This window comes from Thermobia domestica, chromosome 18 (genome assembly GCF_964235325.1).
Source record: "Thermobia domestica chromosome 18, izTheDome1.hap1.1, whole genome shotgun sequence".
In the NCBI taxonomy this organism is placed as follows: domain Eukaryota; kingdom Metazoa; phylum Arthropoda; class Insecta; order Zygentoma; family Lepismatidae; genus Thermobia; species Thermobia domestica.
Window position 1 is genome coordinate 22,430,265 of NC_137471.1, and position 26,584 is coordinate 22,456,848.

Genomic DNA, 26,584 nt, shown 5'->3' on the forward strand with positions numbered 1-26,584 from the left:
AAACACCTCGTGGGTTTTCTCGGGGTCCTCCCATTTCCTCCCACTTTCTTCATTCCACCGTTTCACTCACCTCTCATCATCACCGTCTCCTTTAGCCCAACCGGCATAAACGTGGGACGTAAAACTTAAAGATTTCATTTCAAATTTTTGGTACAAGTGTCTAATAGATAACAGATGCAAAATAGCTATTCAGGACAGTCTTTATTATGAAGATAGGATCTTTGGCCTAGGAGACCCGGGTTCGATTCCCAGCGGGAGCTCATGTGGTTCGGATTCCACGTTAATCAGTAGATCCACGTTTAATATAACTTCGCTCCTGAACGGGATGTTAAACCCAAAATCAACTCAACATATCTCCAAGATAGGAGCTGAAAATCTATATTACAAATATAGATTACAATTAAGTTCCTCTAACCATTCGGAGGTTTGTTGATGAAATGATAAGAGTCCAATGACCATGCGTTTTAGAGCTTCTTGGATGGGTTCCTACCAGTGACCATCCTTCTTAGGATAAGGAACTCTCAATGACCGAGTGTCTTAGAGAGTTGATGGTCAGGTGCTTCTCAATGACCTTGAGCTTAGAGAAGGTGTTAAAGAACTCTTACTGTAAAGGTGTCTTAGAGAGGCTGTTAAGGAACTCTCAATGACTAGTCGTCTTACGAGGGAACCTATCTAAGTGTAACTCTGACTTCGGATCGAGACTATGGCCGTTGGATACCTTGTCCCAAAAGAACATAACACGAAAAGGGATACATCCTCGATCGCAACCGTTGCGGAGATATAAGCGTGAAAAGTTAGAAATTGAGCTCCATACTATACATTACAAAAACAGATTTTTCGGAAACGGTCAGGTAAGGAAACTTGGCGAATACATATCAAATTAGTGTGGAGACCACAGCACCTTTCGAATGAAAAAATTGTGTCCCCGGAGCACTCGCAAGGTCCCAGGCGGGGTCCAACTCAAAATTTGCAAACAGAACCGGGGGTCAAGTAGCATATTGTATGAAAGCTATTGTTAAATAAAAGAAGATAGAACAAATCTCAACTCACTACGATAACCCTGTGCAAACGGACAACTGGTCAAAATGTCAATACAACCTACATCAGAAAATCTATGGCCACGCTTCTAAATCCGATAAGTTTCGACAATATGAAAAAAAAAGAAACAGAAAAACACGTTTAAAAGTGCAAGGTATTGAAGTAAAGCAAGTTGCGACAGAGTCTCTCTCTCAAAAGCACCCTCCGATATATATATTTCTGCACCATTATTCCAGTTTTCTCCAACCACACTCCTCTCCAAGTTGCCTCACAGTTTCAAGGTTACTCCTTTTCGTCTTTACCATCATGTTTCTCATTCAGCAAATCCCCCGATAGAAATTTTACAGTACAATCTGTGAATTTGGGGTCCCGATGCGCGAAGCATATACCGTTGCCTTTTGACCTTCTCACCCTCCACGACGATTACGATTGACAATGTATCTTTTCTCTTCTAGGACACGAAATCCAATGGTCATGGTTATTCTATGGTCCATTGGTCATTCGAAGTCAGACTTATACTTGGATAAGGTCCGTTGAGCGACTGTGTGAGAGACTCTGCAGCAATTTGCTTTACTTCAATACCTTGCACTTTCAAACGTGTTCTTCTGTTTTGTTATTGTCGCAACTTAACGGATTTAGGAGCGTGGCCATATATTTTCTGATGTAGGTTGTATTGACATTTTGACCAGTTGCCCGTTTGCACAGGGTTATCGTAGAGAGTTGAGATTTGTTTTATCTTCTTTTATTTAACAATAGCTTTCATACAATATGCTACTTGACCCCCGGTTTCATTTGCAAATTTTGAGTTGGACCCCGCCTGGGATCCTGCGAGTACCCCGAGGACACAAATTTTTCATTCAAAAGGTGCTGTGCTCCCCACACTAATTTGATATGTATTCGCCAAGTTTCCTTACCTGACCGTTTCCGAAAAATCTGACCTGAAATCTGACTTTGTAATGTATAGTATGGAGCTCAATTTCTAACTTTTCACGCTTATATCTCCGCAACGTTTGCGATCGAGGATGTATCCCTTTTCGTGTTATGTTCTTTTGGGACAAGGTGTCCAACGGCCATAGTCTCGACTCGAAGTCAGAGTTACACTTGGATAGGTTCTCTCGTTAGAGAGTTTAGAACAGGTAAACAGGTACCTCTCAATGACCAGGCGTCTTCGAAAGGCTGTTAAGGAACTCTCAATGACCAGGTACCTTACAAAGTATAGGACAGGTGTCTCTCAATGACCATGAGACTCAGAGAGGTTGTTAAGGAACTCTCAATGACCAGGTGTCTTAGAGATGCTGTTAAAGAACTCTCAACGACTAGGCTCTTGAAGAGTATAGGACAGGTGACTCTCAATGACCATGCGCCTATAGGACAGGTGACTCTCAATGACCATGCGCCTTAGAGATGCTGTTAACTTCACGATGACCAAGCGTCTTAGAGAGTATAAGACAGGTGCCGCTTAATGACCATGCGTATTAGAAAAAGTGTTCAGGAACTCTTAACGACTAGGCATCTTGAAGAGTATAGGACAGATGTCTCTCAATGACGAGGCGTCTTAGAAAGGCTGTTAAGGAACTCTCAATGATCATGCGTTTTTGAAAGAGTGTTAAGGAACTCTCTATGACCAGACATGTTAGATATTATAGGACAGGTATCCACTTAATAACTATGCGTTTTAGAAGGAGTGCTAAGGAACTCTTAATGACCAGGCACCTTAGAGAGTATAAGACAGCTGCCTCTTAATGACCATGCGTTTTAGAAAATGTGGTCATGAACTCCCAATAATCAGGCGACGTAGAAAGTATAAGACAGGCACGTCTCAATGACCAGCCATCTTAGAGAGATTGCCAAGGAGCTCTCAATAACCAGGCGTTTTATAAAGTGCTAAGAAACTCTCAATAACCAGGCGTGTTAGAGAATGTAGGACAGGTACAATCTCAATGACCATGCGTTTTAGAGTGTTAAGGAGTTCTCAATGGCCAGACGTGCTAAAGATTATAGGACAGGCGCCCGCTCAATGGGCATGCTTTTTAGAGAGCGTGTTAAGGAACTCCCAATGAACAGGCGTGTTGGAGATTATAGGACAGGTGCCCGCTCAATAACTATGCGTTTTAGAAAGAATGTTAAGGAAATCTCAATATTCAGGCGTTTTAGAAAGAGTTTTAAGAAAGTCTCAATGACCAGGCATTTTAGAGAGATTGTTAAAGAACTCTCAATGACTAAGCGTCTCAGAGAGTATAGAACAGGTACATCTCAATGACCAGAAGTCTCAGAGAGTATAGAACAGGTGCCTCTCAATGACCAGAAGCCCCAGAGAGTATAGAACAGGTGCCTCTCAATGACCAGAAGTCTCAGAGAGTATAGAACAGGTGCCTCTCAATGACCAGAAGTCTCAGAGAGTATAGAATAGGTGCCTCTCAATGACCAGAAGTCTCAGAGAATATAGAACAGGTGCCTCTCAATGACCAGAAGTCTCAGAGAGTATAGAACAGGCGCCTCTCAATGACCAGAAGTCTCAGAGAGTATAGAACAGGTACCTCTCAATGACCAGAAGTCTCAGAGAGTATAGGACAGGTGCTTCTCATTGTCTAGACGTCTTAGAGAGGGGGTTAAGATGTACTCTATGACCAAGCCTCTTAGAGACTTGGTGGTTTGATTAACCGGGTGCGATTGATGTCTTCTGTGGTTTCCAGTCTCTTTTTACGCAAAAACCTTGCTGACTGCTTGAATCTTCGTCACTTGCCTGTCGTTGGCGATGGTGGACGATGTCAAAAGCATTAAGAGGTAGTGCTATTAAAAGAAAAGTAAACTTTTAATGAGTAGTGATTCCTGATTGGTGGAAAGAAATAATGATCTCCTTTCTTTATTGTATATAATTTTATTTCTGATTTCAGTTGTAGAGTGTAGTCTGAGGAAGGAAGTGCTATACTTCCGAAACCGTTACTTTTCTATTTTAATTTTTTATAATAAATATCATAGTCAGTCTTGTAAGAAAGCGGTGTTTTTTTTTTTTTTTATTGAAAATGGACACAAGGCCAAATTGTCATAATACTCGCGTGTAAATGTCTTCCGGAAAGGTAGAAACAGCGACACGCATGCACCGACATCAACTATAGGTTACTAACAGCATGGAGGAGAGGCATGTAGAATGTTGGGTGATGCCTTCGCTCTATCCAGGACGCGGGCTTTCTCGAGGGGCGTCCTTTTTTTCTAACTTTTCTGTTTCTGTTTAAAATCGACATAAAGTTTTAGCTGCTCTTTCTCCTCCTCCTCTCTCTATGCTTGCCTGGAGTCTAACTTTCCTTGGCTGGCTGGGCCTTGGGACACCTATTTACTCAAATTGCTTAGAGAAGTCATTATTGGTTTTCGGACCACATTTATACTAACTTTGCCTAACATTTATATTGTATATAATAGGAATTTTATAATAAAAAAGTTGTGGGAGAAAACTGAATTCCGTGCGGTATATTGCTCTACCATCTACCTTATTAAAGTAATTTTACAACATAAAAGACGTACCCCATTTTGGGGTTCACGAAATCATTTCAGGGACTGGAACTCTATTTACCTATCCAGTGCGTGACTATACCTTTATAATGCGACCTACCAAAGACGGTAATAAAGCGCCGCTGTGTCACCTCTGATTGTAAAAGATAATAATGAATCCAAACAACTCATCTTGTGAAATCTTTTTGCTCGTTCTTAGTTCTGAAACACGGAAGCTCAGCTGTACAGACCTCATCATTTTTAGTGGATGAGTTTGTTAGCTCAATCTTAGGTCATGTCAGTTTGTGGTGGACAGTATCGTGTTCTGCTGTTTTCCCTCACATTTTTCATTCCATTAATATTTCATTGAGCATCCTTATACTTTAGCCTTCAGGACATAATTATGAGACGCTAAAATAAAGATGTTTAATTTTCAATTCTAAAAAGATGAATTATACCCAGTTAACAAGCACATCTACGGCGAGTCTAACTTTGCCCTTACTTTGCTTTGATAGACATAACTTTAGAAATTCTCTCTGCACATGGCTTTGCCAAGTGTAAATTTCAAGTCATGCTTCGAGTCCTCAGAGCTTTGACGTATAAACCTTTGTATGCTTAGACCCAGGGGCGGATCCAAGGGGGGCGATCGCCCTCCCCAGAAGAGAAAACTTTCTTATTTTATATATAAATAAAACCCACCCCACAGGTTGAAGCTCTTAAAAGTAGCTCTAAGTAGTAGTATTACAACCCACCGTCCTGGATCCGCCCCTGCTTACACCAGATGTAAGAATGAAGTATGCGCAAGAATGCTTGCGTATTACACTTAGCCTTAGAGGTTCTCTTTCTGTATTTTAAGTTATGCTTGACAGATGTGTCAATTTTAATGGAATTTTAAAACTGCAGACTTAGCCTTGCAAGTTTAAGTAAGATTATTAAAAATCTAGAATGCTATTAGGGTACCTACTTACTGTGGGATCCTCGTGTTACAGTATTTCTATCATTCCTCATTTTTCTCTTCTAAATTGTTCTAATGATTTCTGTATCGTTTTTGCAGTACCCCGAGCAAAGAAAATTACATCAAGTATTTGCTGAATCTGACATATGCAGCCGATCATCTCGAGCCTTTCCTTAAATATCGAGGAGAAGATTACGCTCGTGGAGAATACGTTTATGACCTTGTTTATGAGGTAAGTGATGAATAAACGTAACCTTGCTTTAATTTGGAAATCATTTTATTCACTTCAGGCAGATTTACGAGCCATAAATCTTGAAAATAGAATTGGGTGAATTTTTTTAGTTAAATTATGCTTTGTTTATTTTAATAAAATTGTCAATTGTTTAAAAAAACATTCATAAAATACACTGAAAAGGAGAAAATATTTTTTGGGGGTGCAATATTATCGTGTTATTGCCTTATTAAGGAAGTTTAGAATATGCACTAAAAAGGGATAAAATTTTTTGGTGTGGTAAAATGAAGAAATGAAACAGATTAAAAGTATCGGGAGTGAGCACACCGCTTCCCTAATTTCCATTTAAAAAAAAAAAACTGTAGTTTCAGTCCCATTTTTTCGTTAATAAGACTAAAAACTGTCAAAATGATGGATTTTGCACCCTGATATGCAGTTATGGACTGCAGTTAGATCCGACACTGAAATGAGTGTCGTTTTCCTAATCTTACTTTGTCTATCTGTGCGTCTGTGTGCGTGTTTGTATGTGTGTGTCAGATCTACTTTGAAGTTTTGGACACAAGTTTCCTTACCCTTGGCTTAGTGTGAAAAGCAATTGGACACTTGTTTCAAACTATTATCTTTAATCAAAAAAAGACCTGTTTTCGGAGTATAGAGACTGGAAGGGTCTTGGAATTTACAATTTCCAGTGTTGCCATATCCAGATACTATGCAAAATTTTAAAGCTTAAGGTGTGCTAAGATAAAATTGAGTGTCATATAAGGACAATATCTTCCATTACCAGCAAAGTTTGTTTCTGTTCGAAGTTGTAAAATGTCAGGGAAAGGGGATAACTGCAACATATTTCAGTTTGTTCTACCGAAAAAGGCACAGTACCGTCTTTTCATTACCATCCATTTCCTTGCTTTTCTTTCTTTCTTTTTAATGGGAGATAGATATAAAATTGAGAATATTTGTGACAGTGTGTAATGATGTTCAATTCGGAGATGACAAAATCAATCGCGCTGTCGCAGTTAAGTATGCGTGCCTGCGATGTGGGTACTTTTGTTCTGAGAATTATTTGCACTTTTCGTGACTTCGTAAGTTAAAAAATCAAGTCGTGTCTGTTTAAGCTGCGTTGTTTATACGAGAGAGAATCAAATGGAAACCGCAAAAGTGTCACTCAAAATCTCTCTCTCTCTCTCTCTCTCTCTCTCTGTGTGTGTGTGTGTGTGTGTTTGTGTTTGTGTGAGTGTGGGTGGGTACGTCGACCCCCTAAAAATCTTGGATACTTTCTTGTACCCAGAGGCGTCATTTCAGACTCCGCTTGAAGGAGGCAAGCGCGACACTGACAAAAGACTTTCACTTTTTGTACTAATTTATTAGTAGACAATCGATTAAAGTATATGTATTCCTCAAACTCTTGGGGGCGGAATTGCCTCCCTGCCCCCCTAAATGACGTCCCTGCTTGTATCCTATCTTAGCACACGGGGGCCACGGTGGCTCAGGGGTAGAGCGTTCACCTCTGGTGCTTGGGGTCCCGGGTTCAATCCCAGCCCCCGCCAAGTGAACTTTGTGGTGGACAAACATCGTGTGCGTGGGTTTTCCCGGGGTTCTCCCGTTTCCTTTCACTTTTTTCATTCCACCATTTCACTCATTACTCATCATCACCGTCTCCTTTAGCCTAACCGGCATAACCTCGGGACGTAAAACTCAAAGATTTTATCTTAGCACACGTTGGTGCGTGTCTTGTTGCATGAATAATCATCTTCAGCACTTTACTGACATGTTATCAACCTGTACGCAGTTATTTAGGTATGTGCCAGAAAAATAGCACTCTAGAATAGGCTTATATTAGAGCACAATATTAACCCTTTCACAGAGGAAGTCGACTTTTGTCGACAGAACCAAATTTCCTTAACATGCGAATGTCGACTATAATCGACGTGTTAAAATTTGTTTGTCCGTATCTTGGCTTTGTCGAGAGTAGTCGCCAAAGTTGTACCGTTCATTTTTGTTTGTGTTCTATTGTTTTCGATAAACAATAGAAATCACACAGAAAACCTTTGGCGACTACAATCGACAAAACCAAGATACAGACAAATTTTAACACGTCGACTATAATCGACATTCGCAGGTTAGGGAAATCTTTTTCCGTCGCCTTCCACAGTGAAAGGGTTAAAGTACGGTAAATGAAGTAAAATAACTTTATAAATTGGCCTCCATATTCTTAATCTGCACGTATTTTATTTTACGACTCAGCATACATGTTTCTGATAAATTAAAATCTTATTCCAGAACTTGATAAAATGCGAAGACGTCATTGGAGTGTGTGAGATGGGAATTAAGGAATTTGCATGTTGTGATTATTTCAAGCTTTTATTAACAGAACAAGGTCCTTGCTTCACCTATAACAGCCGATTATCTGGGGACTTTCACAGGTATAATTTCAATTCAAGACAATACAGAAGTTGATTCATTTATATTGAGCCGAATTTGAATGTGCAGGTTACCTAGGAAAAGCAGTCTTTCCACAACCGGTTGTGTTCGATCTGCAGGATACCTCTACTGACTATTCCCTGGTATCAGAGTTTCCATCGCAGGACTCTGCGTTGCAGCTCGACCATGGGTATTCCGTCTCATTCCTCTTTACAGGCTTTCCACAGGTCGGAGACGGTGCGGACTCGATTATGCGGCAGGCTCCACTTGAAGAGTCCGAATGCACAATAGTCCATTACATTGGCATCTGGATTCTTGAAGAAATCTCCGAGAAGGAAATTGCCGCATTTCCACTTTCCGGCGATAGAATCCGAGCGATGTTTTCACCATGTGGCTGGATTCTTTTTCTTAGTGCAGTTCAACCGAATTGACGTCTTGTCCATACAATGCTGGGATTTCATATGGTACATTTAAATGAGGACATGAATCTGGTAGTACGCAGCATTGATTTCGACGCTTCGCTCCACTTGTCAGAGACACAGTCCGACACAGACCTAAATCGTGAACCCTTTTGGGAAACTCTTTGCGCACTGGTGGAAGAATGCGCCCTTGGCGTCACCAGGTCTGTATGTAATGGCACGGACTTGTGAAGTAAATCCACGCCTCATTAAGGATAAGAACAAACTTCCACCGATCTCCCTCGAGATGACGTTCATACAACTTCCTGCAGTTAATATTTCGTTCAGCCATATGACACGGTTTAATGCTGTATACATTGTTCTTACGAACGACCGTGATGCGTAAATCCCTGTGAATGACGTGGTTGATTGTTGGCTGCGATGTGCGAACGATATGTATGAGGATTTTCGGAGGTCGCAAACGCCGAACCACAAGCAAATGTGGTGGAGTCCTCTTTACTGAAAGCAGGTTTATAATTACTCGTGTCGATGTGATGGGCCCAGGTATGTGTGTCGCATATTTCCATATTATACGATTCACAGTAGCGCGACCTACACAAAAATTACGCACTTAAGACATTTATACGATGCGCAACGCCGTGAACTTAGCGTCGGAATGAGCCACAATGAACTGCTCCCAGAAATCTGCTCAGTTTCAGTGGCGTCGGATTGGGCTCGACCACAGTACTCTATTGTGTGATTAATGAGATACTGTTGTTTGCCTCGTAGCAATCTCACAGCGATGGTTTGCGCATGCCCGGTACAAATATACATTGATTTCGGCTCAATATAAATGAATCAACCTTTGTATAATTTATATCATGTATAATTCATACTAGACAAAGAAACAAATACGACTATTTTTCATGATTTCAATTATGAAATGAAGGGAACTTAATTGCAAGTATTACGTTTGTAAAGGAATATGAAAGTCTCCGTTAGGAAACACTAACACTAACACTTGGAGGGGCTGGATTACCTTCTGGACGATGTATATGTAATAGTAGGGGAGCATATGTAATCTCGTGGCAGGTTTATTCTAGAAATGTTGGCAATGGTTTTATTTGGTCATAAACATCGTCTTTATGAATAATTTCCATGGTGGCACTTCATATTCTGACGCAAATAGTATTGGCGACGTCATCGAAATGGCTACCAATAAAAACTGTAGGTCCCGTACGCATTTTCGCGGATCCCAAGAGGTTAAGTTATCCTCTGATCTGATTGGCCGATACAGATACGACATCACGAGTCATGACATACATATAGCACAAAGTAAACACTAGCTGCTGTCAGCCGAGTAAGCTAGCGTAACATGCTAGTAAAATAACCGTTTTTGGCGTGGGTTCAAACCCTGCTTCTTGTCTAAGAATTTTTTTAATTATTTTTAAATTTTTTTATAACACTTCTTTTGTCAAAATAATATTAAAACTAATATTCAGAAAGTGATTTAACGATTATTTTTTAAAATTTCCATTAAACTTCTTTCATTAAAATAAGTTTGCCCTTGTACTATACAGATCCAATGTCATTTAACGATTTTCTTTTAAAACTTCCATTAAACTTCTTTCATTAAAATAAGTTTGCCCCTGTACTATAGAGATCCATAGCAAAAGTAGTAGTAGTAGTAATAGGAGGTGACGTCATCGGTTCGTAGCCAATAAGAATGCTACTTCAGCCATGTTTTGGATGAACCTCTTAGGGTCGGCGAAAATGCGTCCCGTACCTTTCTGTCCAATTTTGATGGAACGTGGCTTATTTGAAAGATCTTACGGAGACGAGTGGAAGTTATATAGAATTTTGATATAAAACCGATAATTTCCCAGATAGGTAACGAAACGTATTTTTGGTGCCATATTTCCATAGTTATATTTCATTGCAAAAAGAGTTATAATATGATTTGATATCAAGGTGTATAAAATAACAGGTAGCCACAGTTCGCGTTTAGCGTTCTGATTGGCTCCCTGTCCGTGACGTCATGTGGAGAAACGTTTGACATCTTGAAACAGTATACCAACTAGCGTGATTGCGTACGTATGCAGTATTTTACTTCTTCTCTCGAATGATATCTCACGAAACATTCCCTACTATTACATATACCCAAGGATGTTATAAAATAGAGAATCTGTCCATATGTATCTTCATCCTGATAAAATTACCTATTTGAATCCTCTTCTTGGGATGCAGTAATCATTTCTTCAGTATACGCCAAGGATGGATCCCCCATTCCAGAGTTTGGAGCTCTTAAAAGTAGCTCTAAGTAGCAGTATTACACCCATCCAGAAGTCCGTTCTGGATCCGCCCCTGGTATACACTGGCCCAAAAGTAGATATACAGACCAACATCGATCAAGTATGACATTTTAATTTATTAAGATAATGCATTTATTCAAGCACGTAGCCAGGATTTCGTAATAGGAAGGAGGGGTCCGTGACGAAATACTGTGGTTATCACATAGATTCAAACTATTTTACTGGCAACATATATTGGTTCGTTTAGCTAGGATTTCGTAATGGGAGGAGGGCGTGACATGAAATAGTGTGGTTACACACCACGGACTCGATCAAGCTAAACTATTTTGCTGGCAACATACCCATATTGGGTTGTTAGAATAATAAAATGAGGATATGTTAGTAAGTATTTTAATAACAAAATATGAAGAAATCTCGAGTAAAAGAATATAAAAAAGTATTGAAAAAGATTCCGAGGTCATTGGAACTCTGTTCTTTGTGTTCTCTTTTTCTTATCTTCGTCAAAGACATACAATAAAATGGATTAGTGTTGGTGCGAAATTGAAACTTTCTTTAACAAGTTGTAACTTAAATCTATGTTGCCAGGCTCACATTATTGGTGATTGTGGGCATTGCTTAAGTTCTACCTGAGAGTCTATCTGATCAAAGCGGTTTATCGATCGTCATTTGTAGTCCATAGGATTAACATTAAGCTAGATGGAATTCGGAATGCTCCGTTACAATATTACCCATTTTTAACGTGATCCTCCGTTTCATCCACACAAAGCTCGTCATAAGAAAGAATCCAAACGCTTGCTGTAGCTTTTTATATTTAACATTGATTCTTCTTTTTATCGTTACTTTTTGTTTCATCCTTCCTTATTTTTCTTTTCATTCCTGGTTTCGAACGGGAGGGGTCCGGACCCCCCCGTCCCCATTCGTTAGCTACGTGCCTGATTTATCTGCTTCGGTCTCTTCGAAGGTTCAGGTATAAGTGAAAAGAAATTAGGAACAAACAATGAAGAAACTAAGTTAATACCTTTGTGGATAATAAGTAAATGTTATAAAATGCCATGAGTCGATCAGTACGCTACTCTTAGGGATGTGCACAAGACGAGTCGAGACAGGATTTTCCTGACAAAATTCAGAGTCGAGACACGGCTCTTCCAATAGAGAAATATACATTTTTCGAGTCGAGACATCACTTTTACAGCACATTTTCGGGACGAGACAGCCACAAATCTTGTCTTGTGTGCATCCCTAGCTACTGTATACCTGTTTTTGTGCCACCCTATATATTCATGCGTCCCTCATGCTTTTTAATTTTAAAAAAATATATGGTGTTCAAAACAACTCCGGCAGTTATTTTAAACGTCTCGGGATAAAATTAAGGACACATGAGTAGTGCGTTGTAGGAATGTGCAGAAGAATATTTGAGTCATGTGCTGAACAATGTTTGTAGTTGGAGGGAAATTTCCCTAATCTAAGGAAATTTTGTAGAAGTAAAAAACAGAAGCAAATTTCTACCCATTCGTTGCTGGGTGTATTTATGAGATTTCTGTTTTTTTTTAAAAAAAGTGAAGGAAATGTTTTTAAAAAATAGAAGCAAGAAGCATATGAATAAAACAAATGTGATTAGCACTTCCCTTAATATATCTAAGTTAATCTGACTACATAACTTCTGTCATAGGAATTTGACATTCAACAAACTAGGGAAATTTTGATAAGAAAAGGGAAAATTTGATGAGAAAAGGGAAAATGTGACGAGAAAAGGGAAAATTTGATGAGAAAAGTGAAAATTTGATGAGAAAAGGGAAAATTTGATAAGAAAAGGGGAAATTTGGTAAGAAAAGGGGAAATTTGGTAAGAAAAGGGAAAATATGATAAGAAAAGGGAAAATTTGATAAGAAAAGGGAAAATTTTGTGTCAGTCGAGGGAAATATTCTTACGGAAACCTACAAACACTGGTGAAGAATCTTCAGGTACCGTTCCTCCTGGTCTAGTGGCTAGTGTGTGCGCCTTTGGTTGTTCATGATCCCGGGTTCCATTCCCGTTGGGAGGGCATGTGTGGAATTTTAACTATCCTCGACATTTTTCTGTGTTCGTTCAATAGAAAAACTCAATTAACAATAATTTGCACTATTTTCTAGAAAAGCATTTCTGTATCTATTTACATTGCTTGGCCCAAAATGTAAAACTAATAACAATTCATATTTTCAGTCCTTTTAGTGATCTTCGTCCGTTGGAAGATTTGTACCAAATAGACTACTATGATACTGAGCCCATTATTCTGAAAATTCTCTTAAAGACCAAAAGTGCACAGGTGAGTAGATATATATATCTTTTAGAGTATTCATCGAAGCTTAAGAGAGGGCGCTATTTGTACACAGTATGTCCATAAAGTCTGGGTACATAGGGAATTCTAACAATTTATTTTTGTTTCTCCAGATTGAATAATGGCTCTGTCTAAAGAAGAACGAGTCGAGAGTGGACTAGAAGGATGGTCGTATCCAAAATGCTTAACAATTTAACCTTCGACACCTTCATTGTCAACCTACTAGTTTTACTCTCGTCGGGAAATTAATCATCAAGTTTAAAGGAACAGGCAGTCTGTCGGACAAACCTCGTTCCGGACGACCAAAGACTTCAGACGAAACGAGAGAGGCTGTCTTGGCTAAGGTTTATGTTAGCCCAAAGAAATCGCTTCGTCGGACATCCACGGAGTTGGGTGTTGCAAGGTCAAACATCCACAAAATCCTGGCTGATGAGAAGTTTCATCCGTACAAGTTACAGATATTGCATCACTTAAATGAAGATGATCCCGATAGACGCATGCAGATGTGTCAATGGTCTGCAGATAAATAGGATCAAAATATCAATTTTACTAAAGACTGTGTGTTGTTCAATGACGAAGCTGTGTTTTATGTCAATGGTAAAGTAAACAAATAAAATCTTCAATACTGGTCTCAATGCAATCCACAGAGCTGCCAAAAAGTGATGGTGTGATGTGGTTTGTGGAGTATACTAGAACCTTTCTTCTTTGATGAACATGTAACGGGTGACACTTATTTGAACATGCTGAGAGACAAATTGATGCCTGAAATTGAGCGTTCAGGTGAGGGACTTCCAGACTGGTTTCAGAAGGATGGGACCCCTGCCCATTTTGCTACAGCTGTTAGAGATTGGTTGAATGACAATTTTCTCATTGGATTCGGAGGTCATCTGTAGTGGTCCCCTCGTTCGCCAGACCTTTCTCCCCTTGATTTTTTCTGGGGAATGCTGAAAGAGAAAGTTTACTCGATGAAGATTAGAAATTTAAACCACCTGACAGAACGCATTACCAGTCAGTGTGCTGAAATCGACGGCAATTCAGACCTATTCCATCGAGTTCACCCTAATCTTGCAAATCGCATCAAATTATGCATTGAACAGCACGAAAATCATGTTGAAAATATATTCATTAACATTAAATTGACTAAAAGTGTTTTCCCCCATGTACCCAAACTTTATGGACACCCTGTATATTCATAGAATATTTTGTAACATTTTATGAATTTTCGAAATTTTTCATAGTCTTGTAATATGTTAATTCTTATATAAGATATCCTGCAGAAGAGTTCATCGTTCTATAAGTCATATGCAAATTTACATTAAAGAGCAGAAGAGAAATGTCTGCAAAAGAAATTCGCGAAAGAGAAGAACCTGCGATCAGAATCGAACCGATGATTCTTGAAATTAATACCCTATGCATACATAAATGCCAAATATATGTCAACACTATTCTTCACCACCGGCATAGCACCGTAAGTGCATGTTACTGGCTAGTAATAAAACAACTGAAAATTGTCTGTACCAAAATTACGAAAAATATCTCTTGGATAATAATATTTTAAAGTAATTTCTCTTAACGTCTTAACATTTGTCACTTTTATTTCCATATAGACATTCAAAAAAACCTTGGTATAACGATAAACTTTATATATTGCCTGACATTGAAATATTGTTGTTATATACAAGATAAATAACAGCTCTCTGAATGCTCACAATTCTGACAAATTTTGCTTTAAAAAATTACGATTAGGAATTAAGATTTTTGGGCTTTCGGCACTATGGCCATGTTACCCTGTTGCGTATGAGGGATGATTCCATGTTAGAAGGACCCGAAAAAAAGGGCGAGGACAGAAGAACCCTAGTCAAGACGGACCCACTTGAAAAAAATGTGTATATATTTACCTTTTTTCGAAGGATGACGATATAAAAGACAGTTTTTACGAAGAAATGGAATGGATATTTGACCAACTCCCGCGATACCATATTAGTCCAGGAACTTTAGCATTTTTCTTCGGAAAAATTAGAAGCCAAGGTTTTTCTTCACAAAAACGTTCATTAGGTCATTCTAAATGACATATCAAAAGTCCCCGACTTTCTGCTGTACGCTTCCCCTTTTTTCGGGGGGTGGAAGTGGGGGAGGAAAACGCAATTTAAAATAAAATCAAATTCAGCTTATTTGCATGTTAACCTAAATATTCCGAATAAGAAAACAAATTTTACCGGGAACGCTTAGCACATGTGCTCGTAAATGTTTCACAGGAAGTCCCAAAGAATATCGGGGCGGGTTTCGGAAATATGACGTCATCGAACTGGCCGACACCAGAATTTTTTGTGTTTTGTGGGAATGGTTATAACGTTCCGCAGAATAGTGGTAAAACCGTCGTTTTTGTTTCAGATTGAAGATAAATAATTACCAAATGTACGGAATGAAACGTGGTTCTGTATCGTTAATTTCTTTCGAAATACAATAACAAAAAAAACTAGTTTTTGAGTACCTGGTTTTAAGTGTAAATGCAAATAACTCAGTAATCATAAAATATTTCCAAATATATCTTCAAACAGTGGTTGTAGGGCATTATTAAACCTTTCCTGTACCTGCATTTTTTTTTGTATTTTGAAATGCAAGGAAGGTATGTTGTTTTATTTAATAGACCGACTCTTGTAAAGACAATATAAGCCTACTTTAAAAAAAATGAGAAAAAAAATTGGATATAAGATTCAATATCGCATTAGGATCCGTAAGTCACATACACCCTAGACACAGATACAAAACTGAGGATTTACAACGTTCGGAGATATATTCTTATCGTTTATAGAATGAGAAATGTAAAATTCAGAGTAATAATGAATAAGAAAGGTAAGCTATTCAACTTACCTGAAATGGTTTACTTACTGAGTTCCTTTGCTGATTGATAAATAATAATTGTAATTATAGCATGTCCACCCGGTTTGGGACATGCTATAATTACAATTATTATTTATCAATCAGCAAAGGAACTCGATAAGTATCCGGCCTCTATTTCTTCGGCGTCCATGAATATTTCACGTTCAGATATTCCTTCCGTTGGAGTGACATTCAAACAGGATTGTCCGTGACAATTTGCACAAGCAAGAGAACAGAACAGACCCAGCTTTCGACATCCACACACATTGCCGCATCCTTTAAATCATGAACAGAAAATCATTTTAAAGGGATGGTGGAGCAGTTGGCTGCGTTGATCGAATTAGTACTAACAAATTGTCTTTCATAACCCAACCCCACTCCTCAGGATTTAGTTGGTTTCCAAGCCATGTTTGTGCGTGGTAATAAACCCGAAACAAATGTTGTGCTGCAGCTGAATTCGGTGGTATGGCTTTTAAATCGACAGACTTATTTCTCTTCACGGATTTGTTGAAATAATGGTAACGCTAATCATTTAGTGAAATGTCATTTGCAGATGCACCGTATAATCCCCCTAAAAAAGTGTATGCCATTTTCAGTTGTTTCTGGATGGGAAACATTACTTCGATTAAAAATTTCTACGACATGTTTTAAATCTGGACGTTTTTGTAATAATTTCAAATAAGCTGATTTCCCCTTCTGAAAAATGGCGGATGTTCCATCAGAGCCTAGAAAAGCATGTAGAAATAAAATGTGATTTTTGAATACACCTTCTAAACTCCTTGATGAGTAAATCTTCTCGTCTGTCTTTCCTTTTCCAGGCTTCAAGAAAAAAATTTCTAAATTCGGCGGAGATCGAGCTGTCATGATTACTAACAAATGAATATCCTCATCAACAATAACTGTAGAATTATAATTAATTTTTGATGTCGTGAGTGCGGTTTCTACAATAAGGACATCAGCATCATTGTCTGCTTCTTTGACATCAATATTGACAGCCTTGAATTTATCAGCGAACAAAGCAATCAACCTACTTTTGTTGTTTGCAATTGGCGAGAAAGTTTTCTTGGCTCGTAGTCGCAACCATGTTTCCATCAAATATAATTGTTTTTGATGCTGCTTTCGAGCACCGTCGAAGTTACTCCATGCCTTTTACATTTTTCTGAGGATTACCATACCCATCAAATACGATGACAGTGTTTTGACCAGTGTTTTTCCACATATGCCACATATTCATCACAAATATCCATGAAAGAATCGTTTTGACGCCACACCACTCGATGAAAAAGGAACCCTCCATCAACGACATAGTTTGCGTTTCCGAGATCAGGATGAACATTGGTCGGGTTGAAGATGTTCAATAAGGATGATTTCTTCGTTTTTCTCATTCCAGTTGCATCAAAAAGAGCCATTGGGTAATGATCCAATTAGAAATTTAAACATGCTCGAAGGTCATCATCTGATCTTTTGATTATGCTGAATCGTTGAAACAACAGCAATGGATCGACAGGCACAGTAACGTCATGTACCGTAAGGTGACTGTTCACTGATTGAAGAGAAAGAACCCTATCAGTACGAGAATATTTTATGTCATGAAAATTGTCACCAACTTTTCTTTCCATCATGGTTGCTCCAATGTTCAGTGCATCGTAGCAATTTATCTTCTCCACATTGCCTGTAACCCCTGTTGCTATAGACATGATCACTTGTACATTTGGGAAAGGGTTGTGGGAACTGAACCACTCTGATACTTTCCTAACATCTTCTTGGTCCCATTAGATTCGAGATTCTCGTGCATCTACATGCTGTTCTCCACTTGCAAACGAAATCCCACAAAAGTTTTCTAGTCCTTCAGAAATGTTACTCGCCCTTAACAAACCAACAAAAAACTTAGTTAAAACATTCTCTTTTGTACTTCTTCCATGCACAAAGCCCCCTCGTATCTTTGAAGACTTCATGAGTGACTGTTCTATTACCATATCTGTTGGAGTTCGACTAAAAAATTTGTCTGATCGCTTAACAGTGAAAAAGTCTGCAGTAAATTTTCTATAGATTTCTCCATTCAATATGTACTCCAACTTTACCATGTCTTGTACAAACAAGTTGGCACTTTTAGCGTACAAAAAATGTCCTGCGGCGTGGAAATACGGAATCATCCTCTTCACTGCAGACAGATATGCCTTCCAGTCACACCATCCTCTCTGTCCTAATAAACTCTTTACGGATTAACACCATATCTAAATACTGGTCCCATAATTGTGCAGTTGGACCTCTGCCTTTTAGTTGGTTTTAGTTTAAAAAATGCAGGTACAGATACCGTTGGAAAGGCTTTATAATGTTCTACAACCTTTATTTGAAGATATATTTTGAAATATTTTATGATTACTGAGTTATTTGCATTTACACTTAAAACCAAGTACTCAAAAACTAGTTTGTATCTCGAAAGAAATTAACAATGCAGAACTACGTTTCATTCCGTACATTTGGTAATTATTTATCTTCAATCTGAAACAAAAACGACGGTTTTACCACTATTCTGCGGGAAGTTATAACCATTCCCACAAAACACAACAAATTCTGGTGTCGGCCATTTTGGTGACGTCATATTTCCGAAACCCGCCCCGATATTCTTTGGAACTTCCTGTGAAACATTTACGAGCACATGTGCTAAGCGTTCCCGGTAAATTTTGTTTTTTATTCGGAATATTTAGGTGAACATGCAAATAAGCTGAATTTGATTTTATTTTAAATTGCGTTTTCCTCCCCCACTTCCACCCCCCGGAAAAAGGGGAAGCGTACAGCAGAAAGTCGGGGACTTTTGATATGTCATTTAGAATGACCTAATGAACGTTTTTGTGAAGAAAAACCTTGGCTTCTAATTTTTCCGAAGAAACAATCATTTTTTGACTAAAGTTCCTGGACTATATGAAAATTCTATTAGAGGATTTCAATGCGAAGGTAGGACGAGAGGATATTTTCAAACCGATTATAGGGAACGAAAGTCTGCATAAGGAAAGTAATGACAACGCTGTTAGACTCGTGAACTTTGCAACATCCAAATACCTAATCGTGAAGAGCACAAAATTCCCATATCGCAACATCACCAGACGGAAAAACACATAATCAAATTGACCACGTTTTAGTAGATAGAAGAAGGCAATCTAGCATAATTGATGTCAGGTGGTTTAGAGGGGCTGATTATGACACTGATCACTACCTGGTAGCAGCGATAATACGAAAGAGATTATCGTTGAATAAAGGTAATATTCATTGTCCGAATACGGAGAGATTCAATTTAAAGAAATTAGAAGAGAGCCAGGTAAGAGAGGAATACCAGATTGAAGTTTCGAATAGATTCTCGGCTTTACAAAATTCGGAGTACACTAGTATGAGGATACCTGGATTGAAATTAGAGATAGCATTAAAATTTCAGCAAAAGAAAATTGGGACACACGGAAATATGTAGGAACAAACCATGGTTCGACCAGGAATGCATTAAACTAGCAGAGAAGAGAAAACAGGCAAAATTACACTGGCTACAAAATCCGAATGAAATAACTACACAAAATTTCGCAAATACCAGGCGGGAAACTTCCAAAACTTTTAGAACAAAGAAACGCGATTTTTTGAAAGCTAAAATTAAGGAACTTGAAGATAATAGTAAAAAATATAAACATCCGGGACATGTATAAGGGAATCAACGAATTTAAGAAAGGCTATCAACCTCGTGCTTATATGTTAAAGAAATCTGACGGTAGTTCTCACTGATACGGATAGCCTCTTAAATAGATGAAAAGATTTCTTTGACGATTTGCTAAAACGCAACCAAAAACTAGTGTGCGTGGAGAAAAGGAGATACACACCGCAGAACCGTATATTCCAGAACCCAACCAAATAGAAGTAGAAACCGCTATGAAGAAATTAAAGAAACACAAATCTCCGGGTGTAGATGAAATTCCGGCTGAGTTAATTTTAGCTGGAGGCGAAAATTTTTGGAACAAGATACACAAACTCATCCTCCTTATCTGGAACAAAGAAGAATTGCCACAACAGTGGAAAGAATCAATCATTGTTCCAATTCACAAGAAAGGCGACAAAACTGACTGTAATAATTATCGAGGCATTTCTCTTCTGTCAACATCCAATAAAATCCTTTCAAATATTCTATTAGCAAGATTGATCCCATATGCAGATGAAATTATTGGAGATTATCAGTGCGGATTTAGACGAAATCGATCAACTATCGACCAAATATTTACCATTCGACAAACACTCGAAAAAAAATTGGGAATACAATACCCCGGTACATCAACTATTTATTGACTTTAGAAAGGCGTACGACTCGGTTAGGAGAGAAACATTATACAACATTCTTACAGAACTCGGAATACCGAGAAAGCTAATTAGATTAATTAAGATATGTTTAAATGAATCCCAAAGTAAAATCCGGGTAGAAAAATTTTTGTCCACGAGCTTTCACGTCGAAAATGGCCTGAAACAAGGAGATGCGTTGTCGCCATTATTATTTAACTTCGTTCTGGAATACGCTATAAGGAAAATCAAAGATAGCAACCAGGGCCTAGAGTTGAACGGCATTCACCAAGTTATGGCATATGCTGATGATGTAAATTTAATAGGGGATGATAGGAGAACAATAGAAAGAAATGTAGAGATCTTATTAAACGCTTGCAGGGACATGGGCTTAGAAGTAAATACAGAGAAAACTAAATAACATGGAAGTGCATCGGGACCATATTACAGCAAATTATGGATGCGCTAAAATATTAAATAATACTTTTGATAAAGTGGATAGTTTCAAATGTCTAGGATCAATGTTAACATACGAAAATCATATTCACGAAGAAGTTAAATGTCGACTAAAAGCAGGGAATTCTTGTTACTATTCGGTTCAAAATCTCTTGTCGTCGCGTATTCTGTCAAGGAATTTGAAGCTTAAAATATATAAAACGATAATCATGCCTGTTGTTCTGTATGGTTGCGAAACATGGTCGCTTACTCTAAAGGAAGAACATAGACTGAAAGTATTTGAGAACAAGATCCTGAGACGAATATTCGTAGACAAGAGAGACGGGAATGGGGAATGACGGAAACTTCATAACGAGGAACTACATAATTTATAAGGTTTACCCAACATTGTTAGGGTCGTCAAGTCTAGGAGGCTTAGGTGAGCAGGTCATGTAGCTTGGATGGAAGAAAGTAGAAACGCTTTCAAAGTCTTGACTGGAAGACCAATCGCAAAACGACCATTAGGAAGACCTAGGCGCAGACGGGAGAACAATATTAAGGTGGATCTCGCAGAGATAGGAATGCAAGGTATAAACTGGATGCAGTTAACTAAGGATAGAAGTCAGTGGAGAGCTTTTGTGAACGCGGCATTGAACCTCCGGGTTACATAGGCCATAGAGTTAGTTAGTTAGTTAATGTTATGTAGTAAGCTCCACAAAGTTTGAGCACAAAGAATCATCATAGATAGGTTGAGAGTACACTTAAGTCCAAGGACTGGGTGGAGGAAAGAATTCACTCTCAGTTGTAGACTTCAGTATATACAGGATACAATATAGCCAGCACCATACTCCAGCAGTCTTTCTCCCCAAGAGTCTCGATAGGGATGTAGAGTGTATCCTTAAGCCGAAGGAATGTGTACAGGGGACTCCACTGTACCTAGACTTCAGAATATACAGGACGTGTTGCAGTCAGAAGTACGTTCCAGAGCTCCATGAGTCCTCATATGGAAGGTAACAAGAAAGTGTATCCTTGAACTCAAAGGCTGGGTGGAGATAAAAACTTAAAGTGATGTAGTTAGCTCTAGGCTCCATCAGTTTATGAGTCCCAAGAGTCCCCATAGGAAGGCTGCGTGTATCTCTTGAGCCTATGGGATGAGTGCGAGTAAGGAACCACAGTTATTAGACTTTGACACATACATAAGGAGATCATGTCCGTACCACACTCCTGCCGCCTTTACCTGCTAAGTTTTCAGTGGGTTCCCATTTTACAGAGATTGAACCTCTGAGCCGAATTGGAAGGAGGTTACAACAAGAAGAATTCCCCAGCCGGGATCGAGCCTGGACCTCCCAATTCATAGGTAGACGTCTTACCTCAAACGTCACTGCGATTTTAATTCGTTAGTACAACATGGTTAATGTATAAATTAACGTTCCACGATAATATTATTTAGGGTAAAAGAGAAGGATAGAAGTCATTAGTGGAATGAAAAACTAGAAGGAAATGGGAAAGTACTGAGGAAAATCACGAACACGATGTCTTCACCATAATCTTACATGACCTGGGATCTAACCAAGGATCCCTTGGACTAAAGGTGAGCGCTCTACCAATGAGCTATTGCTCCCAAGAGAGTACAATATGTACTTTATGGTATTTTTACTGGTACTAATTGTATTGTTTATTACGGTTTTATATGACATTACATATTTGAATTTGTGTATTTTCTAGTTGGTCATCCACTCGCCAGACTCAGTGCCGTTATTAGACTCTAGGGCAATCAATGCCCATCCTCCCTATGAACTATCTATCGAAGCATTGATGACGTACTCTACAACATCTGTCAGCTGGTTGCAAGTGACGCAAAGGAACTGCCTCTATCCTCATGAGAAAGAGAAGGCAAACATGCTCTATCCTATATACACTTACGACAATTGCAAAGCGCAATGTAGGATGGAATATGCAATAAAACTTTGTGGCTGTGCTCCTTACTTCTATCCAAGAAAGCGTAAGTGCTATCAGTGTAAATTTAAACTGATTCAACAGTAGAATAAAAACACATATAATATTTGAAATTCATCATCACCGTACCTGTCACTTCTAGATTTCTCCTTCTGGAAGTAGGTTATATTGATGGATGATTTAATATAATATTTTATTGAAATGAACATATAAGTTTGATGGACTGTATAACACAAACGCTGGTTCATTCTATAATAGTTCGACTTAATAACATTAAGAATATTTCTTACAATTCCAGAGTTCAGGGGCGGATCCAGGACGGACTTCTGGGGGGCGGTGGGTTGTAATACTGTTACTTAGAGCTACTTTTAAGAGCTCCAAACTCTAGAATGGGTTTTATTAATATGAAAGTTTCTTCTTCTGGAGGAGACGGTCCATGGATCCGCCCCTGCCAGAGTTAAAATAAACTGCACATACTCAACTCAACACCACAGTCTTGTAGCTATAGGCTGCGCGCACACTCAGCCTACCAGTGTTACCACAGTTCTAGTTCTGGAGTGGACTGAATAATAGTACCAAATTGGAACAAAAAGGGCTGAATCCATTATTTTATACCAGTATAATACATGGCTCTATAACACGAAACTAAAAGCGGCGCGGATGAGCCCATCTAGCGTCATTTGTTTCCCGGTATAGTTCGAATTACGAATTTTCCACAGAAAGTTCGTAGCGTTATGCGGTGCAACCAGGGGCGTCATTTAGGAGGGTTGGGGGTTAATTGCATCCCCAAGAGCTTGAGGAATACATAACTTTAATCTATTGTCTACTAATATACTAGTACAAAACGTGAAAGTCTTATGTAGATGGAGCTTTTGCCCCTTTCAAGCGAGGTCTGAAATGACGCCCCTGGGTGCAACGTCACAGATGAATGTTCAACAGCATTTTTTAAGAGTCCAACACACAGTATGAGTATTATAAGATGTAGGAAAAGTCTTCCTGACACTTTTGAAAATGTGACAAGTATTTGTAAAATGGTGTTGAATTGGGTAGAATTGTACCAGTTTTTTCTTTCACAAAAGGGGCTAAAAATGCCAGCGTGGTACAATTGTACCAAGTGTGGCAACACTGCAGACTACTATTCTACACAGGTTCAAGAATCTATTCGACTAGTTTCTTCCTATTCTACTGTGACATTGAACTACCATCTTTTAACAAAATCTAAAAATTTAAATAAGTTAGTACTAAACAAAGTTGAAAAAACGAACATTTGCTTAAAATAAGGTTATAAGTAAATGTTCGCCTTGAATAGAATAGGGTGACCAACCGTCCCGTAAAAACGGGATTGTCCCGTTTTTTCACTACCATTTCCGGTGTCCCGAAAAATTCTCCCGGAACGCCAAAATGTCCTGTGTTTACGTACATTCGGTACAAAAAAAAACCTTTCGAATCGCTAAAACTTCCTAATTTATATTATTTTTTCTAAGCTATGTGATTATATTGGAGTATGTCGAATTACTGAGCAACGTCATTGCGACGTTTGCGATATTGGATGTGGTGGCTGCACTGTCTTCCCTCCTAGGCCTCCCCACTCCGCAGACGACAGTGCAAGAGGCTGAAAGTCGTATGAAGAACAATGTAACCTGTTTTTACTCTCTGTTTGGGCGCATTGAGGCGCTGTCATCAGTGTTTCCGTGATTTGACTAAGATGTAACATACTACGAAAGGGTAACAAAGGTATAGAACTATAAAAGTAAAAGTAAAAAGAAAATCAATTGTAAGTGAAATAATGTTTAAAAGTAACAAAATGCAAATAAAAGGAGTTGGAATCCGATACTGAGAGTAATGTAAATTCTGTCGGTGACAGATTTGAGCGCTCATATATTTTTAGTAATGTTTTTCAAATATTTCATTTTTTAGTTGCTGATAGTTACTTGTTATTTAATTAATTCCAGAACCTTTTAAATAGGTTTTAAAACTAAAAAGTGTAAATTTACTCTTTTGTGGGGGATACAGAGAGAGAGAGAGAGAGAGAGAGAGAGAGAGAGAGAGAGAGGGAACGGATAGGCAAAAATATATATATAGGGGAGCAATTTATCCAGAAATAAAAGGTGTCCCGTTTCTTGTAGTTGACGATTTGGTCACCCTAGAATAGAAGGAAGTACATAAGTATTAATAACTTGTTCATAAGCAGAAGTAATCTTCTTTGCAATTTGTCATTTTACTAACAAAGATTTATCGTTATGGGTCAATTGTAAATAATGGTAGAACAAGTGTAGCAAGTTAAGTTCTTGTATAAAGTTTTTAAACCACAAAGAACTAGTTATTTCCCCAAGCCTTCAGCTCGTTCGAATATGTAGTTAAAATTATCACAGATTACATTGTATATACAGGATGTTCCGGGAATAAACCGACAAATTGTGAATAGTATTCTGAACCTCAATACAAGAAATAAGTTTATCTGTAATTTCAATCGGAAGCACTTCCATCCTACGACCAATTCCACAAATAACAATTCCAATTCCACAAATAACAATTCCAATTCCACAAATTAAGTTGGCTCCAGGCTCAGACTATGTTTTATTATAAAGGAAGGATTGGGAGCAGGGGTTTTCGAATAAATTTTTCTAGAAGGGGCCCATCTCCATGGTTGCTATATTGCGGCTGGTATTTCTGGTATTTAATATACGTGGTTTGCTTTATTACGCATACATTTTCGTGAGCCAGAGGGTGGGCCCGGGCCCCACCCTGCCCTCTCTTCGAGCGCCCATGATTGAGAGTCAACATTTTTGGAAGAATTGGTGGACAAACACCGTGCTCGTGGGTTTTCTAGGGGTTCTCCCGTTTCCTTCATTCCACCATTTCACTCATTTCTCATTATCACCGTCTCCTTTAGCCTAACCGGCATAACCGTGGGACGTTAAACTTAAATATTTCATTTTTTTGGAAGAATTATAAACGAAGGATTGGGGGTGAACATTTATGGAAGAATTATAAATAACTGGCTGTTGCCGCATCTTAATTCAGACCCTGGATAAGAAGTGAAGAAGAAAAATGTGTCAACTATTCGATTACCAGAATGTTTATCCTACTCTCTTATGTGAGCCCACATAGCACAGAAGTAATGTGGGTTGCATGTATGCAAGGTGTTTCTAGAGGTAACTACAGAAGAAATGTGCATAACTTTCGACATTCCCAAACCCCCATGCCTAAAATTTAAAAAAGGCTTCGTACGCGTTTAGATATTGTGAAGAGCTGTCTGTATACCAAATTTGGTGTTATAGATCACTTCTTTCTATGTGAAAAGCTAATGATACATACATAGACAGACATACAGATTATTTTTTTAAATTATTATTAAAGATGAATAATAGAGTTGTAAGAAAGGCAACCCACATTACTTATATGTGTTGCAGGTTGCGTGTTCTTCAGTCCATGGGAAGGGCACTTCTGCTAATAGCTAAAATGTCCCAAGAAATTACGTAATTGTAGGTAGGTCATAAAATTGTTTTACTCTTATTAAAAGCTGTTTCGATTATAAATATTGATTGTAACCGAACAATTCAACATGGTCTTTGATTGTCCTTTATAATTTACTACTTTTTAAATATAATAGATATAATTTTCTACACATATTAGTTTTTCATTGCAGGAGATCGTGTTCCATGTGGTGCTGATGGTTTGAGCTGTATTTATGCTAACAAAGGTAAGTATTGAAGAATTAGAAATGAAATGAAATGAAATTTTGAGTTTTACGTCCCACGGTTATGCCGGTTAGGCTAAAGGAGACGGTGATAATGAGTAATGAATGAAATGGTGGAATGAAGAAAGTGGGAGGAAACGGGAGAATCCCGA

General features: G+C 38.4%; 1 protein-coding gene across 1 annotated transcript in view; it reads left to right on the plus strand.

Moving 5' to 3' along the window:
- LOC145675043 (sodium channel protein Nach-like) overlaps window positions 1–26,584 on the plus strand; it is a 72,991-nt gene that overhangs the window by 16,378 nt on the left and 30,029 nt on the right. The window contains exons 3-7 of the mRNA XM_081745408.1: window positions 5,579–5,711; window positions 7,989–8,131; window positions 13,039–13,141; window positions 22,502–22,778; window positions 26,382–26,435. Of these exons, the coding sequence (XP_081601534.1) occupies window positions 5,579–5,711; window positions 7,989–8,131; window positions 13,039–13,141; window positions 22,502–22,778; window positions 26,382–26,435 (710 nt within the window). The remainder of the gene's footprint in view (window positions 1–5,578; window positions 5,712–7,988; window positions 8,132–13,038; window positions 13,142–22,501; window positions 22,779–26,381; window positions 26,436–26,584) is intronic.